A 17,500-nucleotide genomic window follows, 5' to 3' on the forward strand; every position below is an offset into this window, starting at 1 on the left:
TGCATGCAAATGTTCTGGGCTGAACTCCTACCCTTTGGTGTTAGGATGCTTTATCAACTGATTTATGTAAATTCTCCCATAAAAATACGTTTTGTTTTTAATTGGCACGTAGGAATGAGAAAACTGAGGTTCTGGCTGAGCCCTGGTCGTGCACCCGGGCGCAGGTAGAAGTGGGGTGCTGAGAGCAGGCCCCCCGCCACCCACCCGAAAACACGGCCTCGTGTCCTCCTCAGGGACGAGCCTTATTCAGGCATCAGCGGCTAAAAGCATCCCCTTCTTGGGCCTAGCACGAACGTGTTGCCGAGGCGGGCTAATTTTAGCCAAGTGTTGTAATGTGCGAGGGGGTTTTTGTGTGAAACGTTGGCAGGGGCATCCTGCTCGTATTCCAGCACGGAGTGCTCGCAGACACCGTCCTGTACAACGCCTAACTACCATTGTCTACGGTGGTGATTTACACGTGTTTTTCATTAAAAAAAAAAAAAAAAGGAAGATTTTTATGTTCCTGCGTTCCCCTTCACCTAACAAAAAAACCCTTTGGCTAAACCGTAAAAAATGTCTCTGAACTCTGTTGCTAGAGAGGAGCTCTAGGAACGAAGTGGCGGGGCCGGACGCGGCCTGCGCGGTGCCGGCCTTGGTGCCCCCGGCACCGCGCCGCCCCGGGTAGGCCCTGCCCGCCGGGAGATGTCTCGAAATCCAAAGTGACATTTTCTAGGGGATGCGTTCTCGCTTTAAATCTGTGTTAAAATGCCTTTGCATGAGAACAGGCCCTCAAATGCAATCCCTGCCCCTTCTCTTCATTCTTCCCGAATCTGAGCCTGTCAAGGATTACAGTGTGCAACCTCTGCTGACAGCAGATAAATAACTGACAGTATTTTAGCAGAGTTGCTAGGTTCTCTGCAGAGTAATTTGTTTTCTCCTTTCTCACCAAGTCTTTAATGTTTTGTTATAAACATCTATAGCAAGGCACTGTTAATAGAAATGACTTATAGCCAGAGGTCTGGATAAAAGGCTGCGATGGTTTTCCGAGCGTCTCTCTGTGACAGCGGCTCTGCCAAAGAATTAGTTTTCCCTCGGTGTAAATGTGCTTTGGTGGAAACAGACAGCAAAATTGTGATGATCAATGGACAAAGTCTCCAGATTTGATCAGAACCCTATACTATCCCACAGGTTTTCTTTCCGAGATAATAAACTATGCATTCGGTGAACAACGAGTGTATGAAGGAGATGACGGTGACTGGTGTGGCACAATCCTCTCTCCCCACAAAATATATACACGAGCATTTATGTGCGTAAATTATTCCTTCTTGCTGCCCCCCAGCACGGCCACGGGCACCTGCCAAAGCTTTCGCTGTAACTGGGGCTGTGCCAGTTTGTTCTTCCTCTCTTTTGGCATCCGAGTGTGACAGTGGATGTGCAAAGTTGCAAACCCAGTGTACCCCAAACCATAGCCACATCATGCAGACGACACGTATTCATTTTATTACTATAGGATTCTGGGGCCTTTACTCCTTTCTTTCATGGAGAAGACCTGCAGTTTTTCCTTTAATTCAAGGGCCTCGTCTTTTTTCTTTCTTCCCTGTGTGTGCTGTATCATCTCAGCAGTTAAAGACTCGATAGCAGAAAGTTGTCAGAAATCAATTCTTCTTCCCCTAATTGCATGGGTGTGATAAAAGATCACACACAGAATCGGCAAGAATTTACACACGCACACAAACAAATAGCCCTTATCAATTCACGTGAAAGATCAGATAAGCCCATTATCTAGCATCGTACGTAACTGTGTGCGACAAGAGCGTGGGGAAGGAGATACAGGAGTGCGAGGAACTACAGTGGAAGTCACGATGAGGAAATTCAGAAGAAAAAAATCTAGATTGCAAAAAATTATCTGCGGATTTTTGGTCTAAGGGAAAACGGTGTGCCCAGAGATAGCGCTGTGCCCTGCTGCCTGTTTTGAATGTAGAGCATCACTAAAGTCAAAGAGCTGAAGAAATTAGTCCATGGAGAAAAGCTTGTTTTGTGCTCACCGTGTACCCATCGCTGCACTAGCGTGTGGCTGCCCATCGCCAGGACCTGGTCTCCTTTGCTCAGGAACAAGTCCTCGGAGAGGACACGTCTCTGGTAGCACAGCCAATTCGCTGCCTTCAGGGAGTGACAGCTGTTCATCAGTGAGCTGAGCACAAGTCCTCTGCAAACTGCAAAGGAGAGGAGCCTACAAAGGTGTTTTCTTAATAGTAGCACCTTGTGACTCTTCGTCTCAGCAGTGTGATACTGAACTTGTGTAGTTAGGGTGCTTAGCTCTAACAGGAATTCAAAACTCAGAAGTATTTAATATAGAGACTTCTGAGAAAACAGTCTCTTTGATAGTTTCTTTAATACACAGTGGATCTATGCACAAATATTTCTCTCACATTGCAGAATATTTTGGAGCAAAGTTTATCCCATCAAGATTCAGGTGTAGAAAGGCAGCAAAAGATAGAAGAATAAGTGGTCCACCTAGAAATCCCCTTTGAGTATCCATTAGTACTTTTGGTCTCAACAGGCATCCCCAACGTTGTAAACAGCCTGCAGAGAGCATGTAGAAGAAAGGACCATGGTCCTGCTTTTCCTTTCCAGGTCGCTACACATGCAACATCATGCAAGGAAGGCAGAAATTAAATGTTTTCCAGAGAAAGGGGAGGTATCGTGCCAGCTCATGTCACCTGCAAAATCCTGCATTTCAGGGAAGTCTCAGCTGGCTGGTGTTTTTCTGCCCCCTTGTACTGGCAAGTAGCAGAGAAGTTGGCTTAGATTTGTGCTGAATGGGGAGTGAGTTCCTAGAGGGAAACCTCATCTTTGAAAAGCAACTGATTCTGGCAAATTTAATCCAAAAAGGTGAAAGTGGTGGATAGATAAGACAGACTGAAAACAAAGGCTTAAAATGCAAGTGTTTATACAGCCTTTAACTAAAAGGTACCAGATACGATAAAAAGCCCATAGGATGTAAAATAACAGTTTTAAAATGGATACTTTTTAGCAGTGTGTAAGAGAAGTTATCTAATACTCCCAAAGCAAACCGTGTTCACCAAGGGTGCAGTATAGATGACAAATGGTGAATGAAACATTGCCATGAAAGTGTATGTAGAGAGATCTGATTAAGTAGAAGCTGACTTCTTGACCACCTAAAGCAAAAAGAAAATAGTCCAACTTCATTTTCATGCAAGCTCGGGTTATGTTTGAGAGCAGGTATTAGTTTCTTTTGAGCAGCAAACAAGAAAGTTGATGAAATACTCCAGGAAGTTCAGATTTAAATGTTAACTGGAAGGGGAGTTTGGACGTATGTGTTCTTCTTTAGTTGTTCATTCAGTGCTGAAATCTGAGCTTGAAACTTCTTCCAACAGCCGTGGATTTGGGATATCGAACCCTTCCAGTGGAAGATGCACTGTTCCTTAATCATTGTTTTTGAAAGCGTGCAGAAATTTTGAGCGTAAAGACCTCTCAAATGTGAAAATTCTCCTCCTATAGTGAACATCACAGCATTATTTCTTCTGTCTTGTAAAATGGTTTTTCAAAGGGCCATAAGTTGATAGTCCAGAGGAGAAGGCATCTCTAATTTTGATAACAGGAGAAAAGATGCCTCTGTAGGTACCTCTGTAACCTTCAGCTTAAAAGCCAGATATAATTTTGAGGAGCAGTTTGTTACGTTTAAAGCGTGAGCAGAGTCTGTAGCAAGTATTCCAAGAGCATTAGTGGCCTTATGGACTTCTTTTCAGTTCCCTTCCCGACCAGTCTCTGTTGAGATGTGGATCGCTGGGGTTTCAGAAGAACTGTCGGGCAGACACATGATAAACATGAACCTACCAACTGTGAAACTTTTAGTCTGTAACAAACATTTCAAGCCGTGGCAAAGTGGCAGGAATTAAGTGAGCACTGTGACATTCACCAGTGAGGCACCGAGAGACCTCAGGAATGCACTGGCCCCAGAGGTGTGGAGCACCAAGATATTCCTTCCCAAGTATTAGAGAAAACCAAAATATTTCATAGAATCATAGAATATCCCGAGTTGGAAGGGATCATCAAGTCTGACTCCTTGTACTACTTGCACTTGTATACGTTTGGTCTTTCTGTAAAACTTCAAATTTGTTATATAGTATCAGAGTACTCAGGATCTGATCTTGCAGGTGGAGAAACTGAGGCAGAAAGTGAATAACAAGCTTTTGCAGTGCGATGCACCAAATCGCAGGTACCTTCTGAAGTGCATTTGTGTTGCCCAGCTTCTTCTTGCTTTTCCCATTCAAGTTTCAGGTAACTGTCGCCATGGGACGGCGAGGAGCAATGACATCTATGTTTAAATCATGTACTTAAATTTTCATTAGCTGATAAGTCTGATGAGCTGGAAGTGGAGTATTTTTTTATCTTTCCAAAAGATTGCATTTCTGCCAATCATACTGGAAGATACACAGAGGGTAGTGAAGGTGTTAGGTTTTGAGTGGTATTTTTTCTCATCTGTTTTCAATTGCCCAGGCTGCTGATTAATAGTTGAAGCATTTTGCTCATTTGGTATCAGCAGTGTAATAAAGGAGAAGGGAACTATCTCGGAAACACAAAGAGCAAAAATATTTTGTGATCTGTTCTCACTCAGATGTGTACTTCAAATTGCATTCCCTCAGTTGAGGGAAATAATTTCAGTTACCCTGGTCACAGTAGAAAGCAGTCCTCTTTTTGAAAGCCTTTTTTCATTAATGTAGATATGTTTCTGAGATGAGAAACGATGTTTCTTCTAATTACGGTTACATGTAGTTAATTTCCTTTTTTAAAAGCTCGGTGTGAAAGGCAGTTTCCTTTTAAAAGGGGGGAAAAAATAAAGAAAAAAAAAGTGATACAGCTGATGTTCCTGTTGCCTTAGCAACAGATTTATTTATTAGGGTCTGAAATGACATGAGTTAATATACCACATACCTGCTGATCGGCAAACTCTCCTATTTCAGCTCCAGTTGACAATTAAGTCCTGGACAGCTACAGCCAGGGGTTAATGTTACTCATTAGGAGAACTAGGTCATTACTGGGAAATCAAGGCACTTAAGGCAGCATGGATAAAATACAAAATTCAACATCTCAAGGAGTGAGGGGTTTTATGTTAATTAACCTTATTTTCCTTTCATTAAAAAAAAAATCTTTCATATATGCATATGACAGTGGATCAATTAATTGGAAAAAAAAAAAGTAAGCTGTAGTTTACTTTCTTCTCCTAGTTGTCTTCATTTCCTTTGGAAGGGTTTCATTATTTTATGGAAAATTCTTATGTCTATATGATGAGTAAAAAGGGTATTAAAATTAAGAAGGGAATCATCATGGAAATCAGCTTTACCACAAGGGAATGAGCAAATAAAAGCCTTGGAAATGAAAATAAATAAGCTTTGCTAATACCTCACCTAAGGAGCAGAATATAAGCCCATCAGAGCTTGGAGATATTTAGAGGTACTTCTTTGCTTCTTTATTAAGCAGTTACATAGTTATTTGACCTTCAGAAACCGAAACTTTAGAGAACTAAATCCAAGTTGTTGGTAAATATTCTATTTACAGAAGGCTGTTCAGTGGTGTAGTGCACAGTCACTCCTGTAGTTAGTAATGGGCTGCTGGTTTCCAGTAAAATTAAATATATTCTCTGAAAGTTTTATTAAGATATCTGAGTGGGAGTTTTAACTTGATAAGTCATAAGTGATTTAATAAAGCTCTCCTGAAAGCCTTTATTTACGAACTTTTAGCAGGCTTCATTCTGATATTGGAGAACTTAATAGGCTGAAAAATAATCATATTAAAATAAAACTTTTTTTTTTTTTTACTTACTGCTTCCCCAAATAAATTTAGTTCTTTCACTTTTACTAAGAACTGTACTTTCTTTTCTCTGTTTAAGCTCTGTGGCCCAATTCTGCTCCTCATTATGTGTAGATAAATTTGGTGTAAATCCTTTTTCCGCTCCTGTAAAGTCATGGTTAAAGCAACATCTTACATGGGGTGCACATAGCAGGAGCAGTAAGAGGTTGTAAGAGCACTGCAACGGAAGCAAAACTCAAGCCCTTTGAGTGGTTTTCTGCTACGGGGGATGTATTGGCACTCCGAAGTACCCCACAGCCATGTGTTTCTATTTCCAAAGCCATCTTCACTCGCTTAGCATAGCAATAATGTACTGAAAAACCCCAAGGTGGCCGGCGGGCACGGTGCTGAGTGTGACCCACCGGAGGTGATCTCCTGCCGACGCTGCTGCGCCTCACGGGCAGGAGCGTGGTGCGAAGAGGTCTGCAGAGCAATGTGAAGGAAGCCCTTGCTGGTTAGCATGTCACGCTGCTCAAACGTGAAGGTGTGACGGTGAGGGAGAAGGAATTTTTACGTATCAGGAAAAAAAGGGAAATAACTTGAAGATTCTGCTTAAATACCGCAGGTAGAAACCTTCCTTCTTCATTCCCTTTGTACTGCCCAGACACTCGTAGGACTGCCACATCAGTGCTGTCCTCTGAAGACTCTTAGAACAAATGTTTCAACCGGGGCTGAAAAACTGATTTTGAGTTAAGGTAAGACTGGAAGATATAAGATTATTTAAGTTTGGAGTCAGTGTATCACAGTTTGCCATAAAAGCTCCAGTAAGCTTGTCTCTCCCCTTTTCCATGATAGGAGATTCATTTTATGGTGTCTTTCTTCTCTGGGCAACTGTGAAACAGATTGGTTAGCAGAAATGCATGTGAACTGGTAGAACTGAGGAGCCCTTTCATGGCTCTGGAGGAAGGGGGCTTGAACTCTCCCTCCTATTTCCATCAAAGCAATCTTTTTCTGCCCCATTCTCCCAGACCTATCTTGGTGTTTATCCTTCAAACCTCTTCCTTTCCTCTTTCCCAGGCTCAGCTCCATGGGCATGTCCTCCTTTATATTCTGCTTGTGCAGCAAATTTGCATCTTGTTTTTCTCTCCCCCGGTTTCCCAGCTTTTCTCTGTCCAGAAGTTTCAGTCACCCTCCCTTCCAAGTTGGTCTCTGTTTGCTCCTAAGCCCTTTTGTCCAACCTGACTGTGTTGCCCTCTTGGTCTCTATCAGTGGTTTCCTTACTCAATTTATCACATTTTTCCCTTTATGGAATGACCTGGTGTTACATCTTTTTGTCTCTTCCCTTTATGTCTTCACTCAGCTCACTATTTCTTTGCCATGCTATTTTTGCATAGCTGGTCATATTGATCAGGTCTTATTTGTCCCTACTGCTTTTTGTGGTTCACTTCTGAGGGCTTTAGTCGAACTAGAACAGCACACATTTCTATTACCACTTTCTGGCCCCTTCATCCCCCCTTCTTCTACCACTGTCTTTTTCTTAACCAAATCTTCCCCATTTTCTCACAGTTTCATATTTTTAATGCATATAAACCAGTTCTTTATTCTGCAAAGTTCCAGGAATGTTATTCGGAGTCCAGCAGAGAAATCATTGGAAGTGAAGACAAGATCTGTTTTCACAGATGCTGGATCCTGCCTGGGTTTCAGCAGCCTGACCTGTGGAGGTAGGAGAGGTCTTGCTTGGCTTTGGCCTGAGGTGTGTCCAAGACACGTGGACCGCTCAGTGACCAGGCACCAGAAGAAATTTTGCAGAGTCTTGGCTACATTTTTAGGAAGATCTTCAGAAGGGCAACAAAGAGCATGTCTTTGACACAAAATCAAACCTCTCAAATATTCAGTTCTCGCTCTAAAACAAAAAGAGGCTTGAATACTTAAAACAGAGGCTTCTTTGAAATTTAATATATGTAAGATGTGCTTTGCGGTTTCATTGGGTGGTAGGATTTTAAATCCTGTTCTTTGGATGTTCTGGAAAAATTTTGGCAGAATTTTTCTGGAAGGCTACAGTCCAAGATAGCTTCAGTCCTGGGAAACATCATAAACAAGGACAGAAGGGGTTTTGTAGTAAGTCCCAGGCAAAATCAGTAGATGATGCCACCCTTTGTAATATGCAGTACCCATCACCAAAGCATGTGAATACCTTCTGAAAAACAAAAATCAAATCATTCGTAAACCAGTGATCTAATATTCTTCCTTATTTTCACCAATAATGGGGGATTATGTTTCTTCTGTTTCTTCCTTCAGAGCTCCTTTTAATTAATTCCTTCTTACTGCACTGCAACTATTTGATTTTCTTCTCTCGTTCCCTTCTTTTCCTCCCCCACTTTCCTCTTCTCCATGTTTTCACCCTTTCTTTCTCCCTTTGTCTTCTATAATCTCTGCTTTATCTTGCTTGCAGTTGTGCAAAAACTTGATGAAATTAGTTCATTCCTTGTTCTGAAAGCTGTGAGATTTGGAATTGTTTTAATCTCTTTGAATAATGAGTTTCAGGCCTTGGTCTTGGTGCCAAGAAAGTTCCTGCTTAGGAGCTTCATCCTTGGAGAGGACAGCTGCACAAATCCACAAAGGACGAGTTATTTTAGGTACCTGTGCTAACTCCCTTCAGGGTATTGCTCAGTTACCAGGACTTGCTTTTTGACCCTGATAGAGTATTTGGGGGAGTATTAAGTAGTCATAGTTTGGGGATGTGAGCTCACCATGAAAATGAGAGAGGAACAGAGCATCAAGGCGGTCTCGTGCAGTGGGTTTGCCATCGTCAGGCATATGTGTAATGTATTTTTTATGTAGTGATTTACGTTTGATTCTTCAGTTCTTCCGAGGAACCACCTGAGTAAATTCTTAGCCGTTTATTATCATATTCATACCCATCGTTTATTACCATGGCATGATTTTTCATAGCGTGTTGAATTACAATAGGATATGCTGTGCGTGGTTATCAGAGCTGTCAGGGTCACTCAGATTATTTTATCTGCCCTACCATGACTCCCAACAACAGGAAACCATTTGTTATGTTACCTTTTGCAACACAAAAGGAAGTTCATGTACATTTTTTCTCCAAGAAACTATTTGGGGGTAGTCCGTAGCGGTTACTGGATTCCACTAAAAACTCAACAGAAACGGTTTTCATCTGAATCCTGCGCTTGTGAAAAGCTAGGTTCACTAATTTGGAGCAAAAGAAATGAAAAAAGGCAACAGAATGAAAGCGCATTGATTTTTACACCAAAGTAACTGAGACCAAATGCCGGTCTTTGTCTTCAAAGGTTAATCTCTCTTTAAGAAATAAGCAGGAGGCTCAATGACTGATGCTGATCCTGAGGTTTCTTTGGTTAGAGAATGCACAATATTTTATTTTGAGTTTTTTCTTCATGAATTGTGAGGGGAGAGGAAGAAGAATCTAAACAATAAACTCCCAAGGTTCTTTTTTTATGAATCTCTTCTAGATAACACAAGATAGGAGAAAATGCTTTTCCAGCGTAAAGGAAAATGCCACCCATTTTTCTCAGGCCAGCAATTTGAAAAAATCAGAAGGTAAAATACACACTCCTCACTGTAAATACGTCATGGGATATAATAGAAAATAAAACACTGTCTTTGCTGGTTCTGTTCGGCTGCTCTTTGCCTGTATACTGCCATCTTTGAATTCCTTGGCATGCACAGGTATTTTGCAAGCACAGGTATTTTGCAAGCACAGGCGAGGATCAGAACCTTTTCTTCTACTTGTAGGACCTCCAAATTTGGCTAGGATTTATTCTGTAGGCTCCTTTTTTCAGTGACACTTAGGCAAAAACCTTTGCTGCTAGCTGACTCCATTTTCTATTAACTGAGGGGGTATTGGAGATCATGGTAACTTTTAATGCTGATGATGCCAGACAATGTTTAGAGGCACAATTACAGCAGACATTTTGTAAGCGTATCAGCTGAAGAAGGAAACTCATTGGACTTAACTACATATTTACACTGTACCTCTGCCTCATATTGGAAATGTAAAAAGATGGAAAAATACTGTGATAAATTGAATAAATGGAAAGCAATTAACTTTTCCTTCATGTTTGCATTTTCATAGTTATTTCTTTTTCCCCTGTTTCATTTCTAATAGCTCTTTCCTGGCAGTAATATTTCCTCTTTTGCAGTTATCATAGGCATTGTTACCAGAAATTTGGTATTAGAATTTTAATTTTTTCTGTCCCTTTTTTTTTTTAATCTTAACATAGAAAATGTATATTAAGGTCATTTGATTTAGGAAAGTCCTCTGCCCTTCGTGAAAATAATTACTTGAATGTATTTCATTTGGTGTGTTGAATAGGCTCGTAACTTTAGTCCTCTTACTTTAGGACGAATATTATCCTCCAGAAGTATTTACTGACTCCGATCCTCGCCACTTTCCTGTAAATGAAAGCTCCTCTAAAACCTTATCTTACAGATGAGGAAACCTGGGCAGAGCAGTCCCGTGGGAAATCAGTGAAATCAGTGTCAGGAAAAGCCCAGAACTCTGCGATTCTCTGTGTTGAAGGCCATGCTTATTTTTTTTTGCCATGGCACTGCTACTGTCTAACATTATGGGATTATAATAAATCTGTGTTCACATGTTGCAGATTTAATGTAGAATGTCAAAGTGTACTATAGTAAGCAGTGCAATGCAGTGTTAAAATCACCAGTATTTTTCTGTGGGTGAGGTTTGACGTGAAATGGAGCCCGATTTCTAGCTTGGTGTTGTGCATTTAAGGGCTGCACCATTCATTGATGTGCTGCTGCTCATTTCTTGAGAATGCCTCGGACAGATACAGGGTCAACAGGAGGCTGATGTCATGTGAGTCCTCTTATCAGCCTGTGGCATCCTTCATCGCCCTCCCCAAGTCTGTATCGTATCAGCCAAAGCAGTGCAGAACCTCAAGTTCCTGCTTTTATCACCCAAACAAAGAACGTTCCTAGGATAAAGGCACCTTCCAGCTCCTGGCTCTGCGTGCGATGGAGGGGCCCAACTCTCAGCACCAGTTTTTCTTCTGCCCATGCTTTTCTTCTCTTTCATTGTTTCAGAAATTTCAAGTATAACAAAGATTTTCACAGGTTTTCTACCTCCTCATCCTTGTTTCTTTTGTTCCCCGTCCTCCTCACTGTACCATGCTTCTCTTCTAACATTGCTGGGTGTCTTTCCTCTCTATCTTCTCGTCCTCTTCAGTTCTCCTCCTTTAATTACCATGCAGTTTTATTTTTGCTTCCTAATTCATATCTTTACTGATATTTTTCTGCCCTTTTCTCTACCACTGATAACACTCTCAAGTGCTGTCTGCAGCTTCTGTTTCCATCAGTCTGATTCTTCTGTATTCTTTCATTTTTCCCAACCATGTACCTTTTCCTTTTTCTTGTCTTTTTACTGTGTACTTTTTCTCCCCTGAGTTTGGACATGCCATCGTTTTTAAATTCTCAACTTGAGCATTTGTGTTCTTTGATTTTTCTTCTCTTCTCGTGGTTCTGTCTCTTTATGTTCTTTTGCCTATCTTGTCTGGCCTGTTTGCTGCCAAACTCAGTCCTCGCTTTTTCACCTTCCCAAAACTAGATAGACCAGCTGCAGTGAGGCTGTCATCCACTTTAAGATCTGGGTCTTAGAAACTTCATTTCTGTAAACTTAATTATTGATTTTGTGCTCCCGGATTTCCTTCCCTGCCCCTGCGCTCTGCTGCAGCCTTTCGGGGACTGATGTCCCTTGTCCTCCCTTTTCCTCCATGGGTGTCCTGGCTTGCCAGTCCTCTGTCTCCAAAAGTGATGCCCAACTTCATAAATAATGAATGCTATTACAGTGGTTTTATTTTTTGTAAGCCATTTTCTGGCAGTAATTGCAGGTAGCCATGAATTTGTGTTTTAGCTGTTGGTGTGTAGCCTATAAAAGTGATAAAATGCCAGTTTAACTTGGGGAAAATTTGTACCCGTGTTAGTAATGCCGTTTCTGAATGCCACCCGTGTGTCTGTCTGACATTCAGGTGATTTCATGAAATGGGGAGGCAGAAGGAGATGCACCCAGGCCGGGGCAGCTGGAGCTGCTGCTCTTTTTCCACTGGTTTCTTACTGGTGCTTGCCATAGGGTGCTCCTTGGTGAGCTGGAAACGGTGCTGCTTGTCCTGTCTGGGCTTTCAGGGTGCTTTGCTTAGGATTGTGTAGAAAATGTTGTGAATTGCTTGGATTTAAGGCACTGTAAAAAAAATGAAACGTGACTGTGTGCACTCACAATTTTGAATTATCTACCACTCAAATGCTAAATGTCTTAAGAAGATTAAGATCAAGCTTTTTAATATTGCTTTTAGCTGAGCTTATTTGTAACCCTTTCAGAATATGTCACACCTTGGGAGATGGCACAACAGGACTGCCGTTATCACAGGCATTACATACCCTTGATGCAGTATTTTCTGAAATATTAAGACTTTCTCCCTGGCTCAGCACTTTCTTGTTATTGATTAACTGGCATAAATCATAGTTTTTAAACTTTTTTTTTTTTTACCAAAATAAACTGCATTTATTTTACCCCTTTGAGGAAGTTCTGTCTCTCCTGCACAACTCTTCTACTTTCTAATTGCATAGCTATATGTGTCTTTCTCCAAATCCTAAATAACTGGGATTATCACCAAGTGTGATAAGTTTACATACACTTAAAAATTTAAGCTTAAGTCACAGAAGACCATCTGGGTCTCTTACTGAATTTCACTCAAATTTAAGAGATGAATATGCACAGAATAATATAAAGGGCCAAATTCTGCTATTTCTTTCTTTATTTTTTTTTTCCACGTCTTTTCCATCACTGGTCAGGGTGTAGGCATCCCTGCTGCAGAAGGGAATAACTCCAGGTGAGCCGGTCTGTGCGCGTTCTTCTTCCAAGTCCAGCAAAGGGCAAGGCTCAAGGGCTCAGGCTGAATTCACAAAATCCCTGAAAAGCAGAAGGGGGTTTTGAAAACTTTTGCTATTGACTGTGTAGTGGAGCATCGTCGTAGTTGCTTTTTTAATCATTTTAGGCTGAAAAGAGGGATGTCAAGTCATCAATTAATCCTGACAGCATCCTTCTGTGGTGAAAAAATAATACTGTCACACCCATTTTATAAACAGAAAATCTAAAGCAGAGATAATGGAGGCTCAATACTGATGCTGCTGATACTGCAAGCCTCCCGTTCGTCGCCTGTGGACGGTCTGGAAAGTTTTGTTTCAGATTGCAAGGGGAAGTCGCTGTAAGGCAGGAGGAACCGTGGGCTGTGCTCCCACACCCGGCCCGCTAAACCTCAGCCAGTTCTTAAGAGAGGCTTAAAGTGCCTCTCTTGAAACGTGTTTGGGACACAAAAATTAAAAAAGCCTTGAGTAATCCTAGGTAAATATATATATATATATATATATATATACACTGTGCAGTATCTAAATGTGGAAATTGAGCATCTCCAACAGCTATGCTCTCAATGCAAATCTAGGTAAAAGGAGGAAGCATATGGTGCCCGTGTCCATTTTGTGGCAGTTTACAGCTGGAGTTTGGTCATTCTGATGTTTTCATGTTCTTACGATGAAATTAGACTGCATTCGTACCCTGCCCAGTCCTTACTTTTCCTGTACCAGATGCATATCAGATCCAGTAAAAATACAAGGGTATTTTAAATACTTAAACAGCGAAACCAGACCCTAGAATCAAATTAGCTAAATTTTCCCCAAAACATAATATCTTAAAATTTTGTATTTTTATTTCAGCCTTTTATACAATTTTGCAGTTCTTCCTAAGGAAATGGGGCATATATATAATTAATACTGTTTAATAAAGCTCCAAAATGCAACAGATGCAGCCAAAAGTGCACGTCATTTTGAGCAGATCTTTAGAGAACAGACATTCCATATTGTGTTCATCTTTTTCCACGATCACTGCTATGACAATCTGGTGTGTTTAGCAGTTGTTGCTGAGTAAGGCAGACTGGATCGTATATGATTTTCTCCATGTCAGCCAAGAAGCGCAGCACTCTTTGGTGCGGTGAAGAGTTGGTCTTGTACTAGTTAGTCCTTTCTACCAGGAGCAGCTACACCTTTAGTAACTCGCGGGTGAGTTGATGCATTGCAATCTGTAGGTGCACGTGCTGGAAGCTTGCTGTAGGTCTTAACAAAGTGACTGGAAATAAAATGGCCGTGGTGTGGAAAAGCCGCAGGCACTGACAGCTCAGACGGTATGACCTCCCAAATAGAAAAGCTATGAGATTCACAAAATGTGTCCCTAAAACCTCTGGGTATCATATAAAAGTAAAATATTTTCAGAGGGGATATGGAAGGAGGATCACCTACATCAGAAAAGCCATATGAAAGGCTCCAGTGCAGAGGAAACGTTTCCCCTTTCAGCATTCCTTCTGGGTGCCAAATTTTCCTTCTGTTCTTCCCCACCTATTAAACAAAGCTGCAACTTCCAATTCCTATCAGTTTTCCTAAATATGTGCAGCTTATGTGGCTTCTCTGAGCTGCAAGGCTTCACGTTCTCCTGCCAGCTCCTTGACAATGTGGCTCCAACAGCATCCTCCACTCTTGGCTGCCTCTGGGACCCCTGGTCTCTTCTGGAAAGGGGGAAGGAAAGCGTATCCTTTTCTGGAAGGACTTTGTGTGACTGCGAAGCCGATAGCGCGGCTGTGAAAAGCTTGGAAGGATCTGTGCGAGCGTCGTGGCTCTGTCTGTCGGGACTGACTTCCCTGCGTACGTGGATGTTGGGTTCCACCTCGGGATGAGAAGCTGGGCTTGGTAGCTCGGCATCGCGTACAGGGTGTGCTTGACAGGATCACCACCAAAAACCTGTCTGAAAGGGAAACTGAGGCAAGCGGGAAACACGGCGCTGCATGACACAGACTTGCAGCACCACCGCTTTTCTCCCTGCAAACTTTCACGTTTCCAGTCGTCGCTCCCTTCCAGCCAAGTCTGAATCATCTGTTGTAATCCCCCTTCAGCTCTTTCAGCTGAGCACTTGGAGGGAGCTGAAATGCTGCAAATACATCAACATACAGAATTTACCTGCCAGAAGCAGGTGGCTATTTCAGCCCAAGCAAACCGGCGGGCAGTTATCACTATTTTTTTATCAGCTGAAGGAAATTCTCTGTCCCAGTCAGTGTTCCTATCCACCCTGCTTGCTGGAACCCCCGTGAAAACTCCTGGTTCGCAGATGTGAAACAAATTAGGAAGCTTATGCTGTTGCATTCCTCTTTATTATTGGGAACAAAACAAATCTGGGAGATGCAGAACTTCTTAAAGTAATTATTGTCTGGCTTTCCTTTTTTTTTAAAAAAAAAAAAAGCAACCGATTCTGAGAACTGCATAGTTCCTGACGAGTTTTCAGCCTAGGAAAGTCACATTAATTATAAGATTAATTTGTTTTAATTCCCTAAACCAAAAATATTGACTGAATAAGAAATTAACACATGCAGAGCTGCAGATGTCATTTGGCTTCAGATTTCCTGATTGATATAATTATTAATCTTTCATATAGCGGTGTGACAAACCTACAGATTCATTCTAGAAAATTAGTCTGTGAGGAAAGACACCAGGGCAGCTGAGCTGTAGATTTTCCCTTAATACAGGAAGGAAAACAGTGGAATTTTCTAAATAATAAATAAACCCAAAATATTTTAAAGACATATGGTGCACATCTGTCTGAAATACAATAATTTAAAGCAGAATAATTAAATGCAAGATATAATATTCACCTTTGCGTGGGGGAAGTCTCATTTCATCTTTAATAAAATGTACCAAATTTTGGAGATTTAGATCATTTGTGGTGTCTGTTTAACTATTGATTCTGTCCTAGTAAAGACAGTAGACAAGCAAATTGTTTTTTCCTTTTTTAAATAACCAAATTTGTGTTTCAAGGCATTGACTGTCATACCTATACAAACCTTTAGTATTATCTTCAGCTGAAATTGTAAATAAATACAGGTTTCTTACTATTTTAACTTCCTGTTACCTCCTTAAAAGTCTAAAGGTAGAAAAAGCTTCGTGTTGGTTCTTTCCTTCTTGATCTAAAGCACTAAACAGATCAGAAGCTTTCCATTAGTACATGGATTCATAAAATTCCAGTTTTGGAAATCCTAAGTGTCTAGCAAAAGTTTTTGATTAACGTATTGCTCCTGAAAAAGTGGGGGATAAGCTATAATGGAGATGGTATACCTATCTTTTGACAGATAAAAAATAAAAATAATATTTTTTTCCTACCTTATCCTTTCTTTATCATGATTTTGCCTTCAGCTGGGTGTGATATTCAGACCTTCGCACTTTAAAAAGTTCATAATTTAAGGAGTAAAGTAAAAAGCTGGCAATTTAAGGAGTGAAGACATCATTTGAGGACAGGGAGGGATATAAGAATCTGATGAAACTGAGTTTTGACCCCAGTGCTGGCTTGAGGAAAATATTCAACCATGCTGCATAAATAAAGAGGGAATTTATGCTGAAGAGCTTTAGTCCCTCAAAGTAGAACTGAAGATAAATAGTGTTCTGGTAAACAGAAAACAATTCCACAAGTAAACATAAGTGATGCTGAGATAAGTTCTGTTTATTTCAAGGGAACATGACAAAGATCCTGAAACTTTCTTTAAAGTGCTGCTGAAACTGAAAGAGAAAGAACTACCTTTTCGTGTGTCCGTCCTCGGAGAGTGTTTCACTGACGTTCCAGGTACCTTTTTTTTTCTTCTTTAATGTAAAGTTACCATAAAATAGATATTTCTAGAAGGAATTTTCATGTATGTATTTTCCTACAATAGTGAAAAGAACATGTTTAATATCTTCGTAGTTGTGAAAGTAAATATTGATATATTACAAAATTAAAATTATTAGAGACAGCAAGCATTTTTCATTTTAGTCGGCGGCGCAAGACCGTGTTTGTGAGTTGTGTTTCAATAACACTTCTATATTTATGTAAGTCTACAAATAGGTGTGAATGATTGGATGATTCAGATAGGAAATAAAATCTTTCAGGTCTCGGTCACTCATCTGAAATCCAGACTGAGATTTTAGCAGGTGAAAACACTTAGTTCCCTTTCAAACATAAGGTTAAGAACTTGCGTGGAGAGCTTCTGGTTTGTATCTGGCATGAAAGTGGTCATTAATCTTTAATATTTTTCTACCACTCTTTTGCACAGTCCTTCCTTTTCTTGGTTTCTGACAACCACCACGCAGTATAAAGTTTTACTCAATTGAAAAAGAAATAGAGCTTATCCTGGATAGACGCAGCTTTGTGTCTGAGAGGTTGTGGCGATAAAGAGGCCGATCAAATCCTGTAGTGGGTGTGCGTGTAGTAAATAAAACCTTTTGAAAGTGGATATTAGCCACAGGTGAACTCCAGAATAACTGGTGTTCTAGCTCATCCATGTTTTCCAAATTGTAGGCTAGTATCTGTCTGCCACCTCAGTCTGTAAAATTGGACTTGGAATCAGTTGAAAATATTTTTTTTTTCTTGTCAGTTGCGTAGTATCTGTGGCCTGCTGGTCTGTGATTTTTCAATTGGTTTAGTTTTGATTTTCCAGCTTTTAGACACCAGGAAATTGATCTGATCCAAATAACTTTCAAGTCCCCAACTGTGGTACAGCTGGATTGGAAAAAAAGGTCATCATTGGGTAGTAGGAAATTCTTCCTGCTTTCCGTCCACTTCTTTTTAGGCAGTTTTCTGAAAGCCTGT

At 40.8% G+C, this 17,500-nt stretch overlaps 1 protein-coding gene across 39 annotated transcripts in view; it reads left to right on the forward strand.

Moving 5' to 3' along the window:
• The window catches only part of GTDC1 (glycosyltransferase like domain containing 1), a 290,802-nt gene that overhangs the window by 147,543 nt on the left and 125,759 nt on the right, over nt 1-17,500 (forward strand). For 38 of the 39 annotated variants that reach the window (XR_014586037.1, XR_014586038.1, XR_014586039.1 and 35 more), the window contains one exon: nt 16,389-16,498. The exons of the other annotated variant lie outside the window; for it this stretch is intronic. Coding sequence is in view for 35 of the 38 variants with exons in the window: in XM_083841809.1 (XP_083697935.1) it covers nt 16,389-16,498 (110 nt within the window). In the remaining 3 variants the exon portion in view is untranslated. The remainder of the gene's footprint in view (nt 1-16,388; nt 16,499-17,500) is intronic. 39 annotated transcript variants of the gene reach the window in all.

The sequence above is a fragment of the Anser anser genome, assembly GCF_964211835.1.
Source record: "Anser anser genome assembly, chromosome: 6".
Classification (NCBI taxonomy): Eukaryota; Metazoa; Chordata; class Aves; order Anseriformes; family Anatidae; genus Anser; species Anser anser.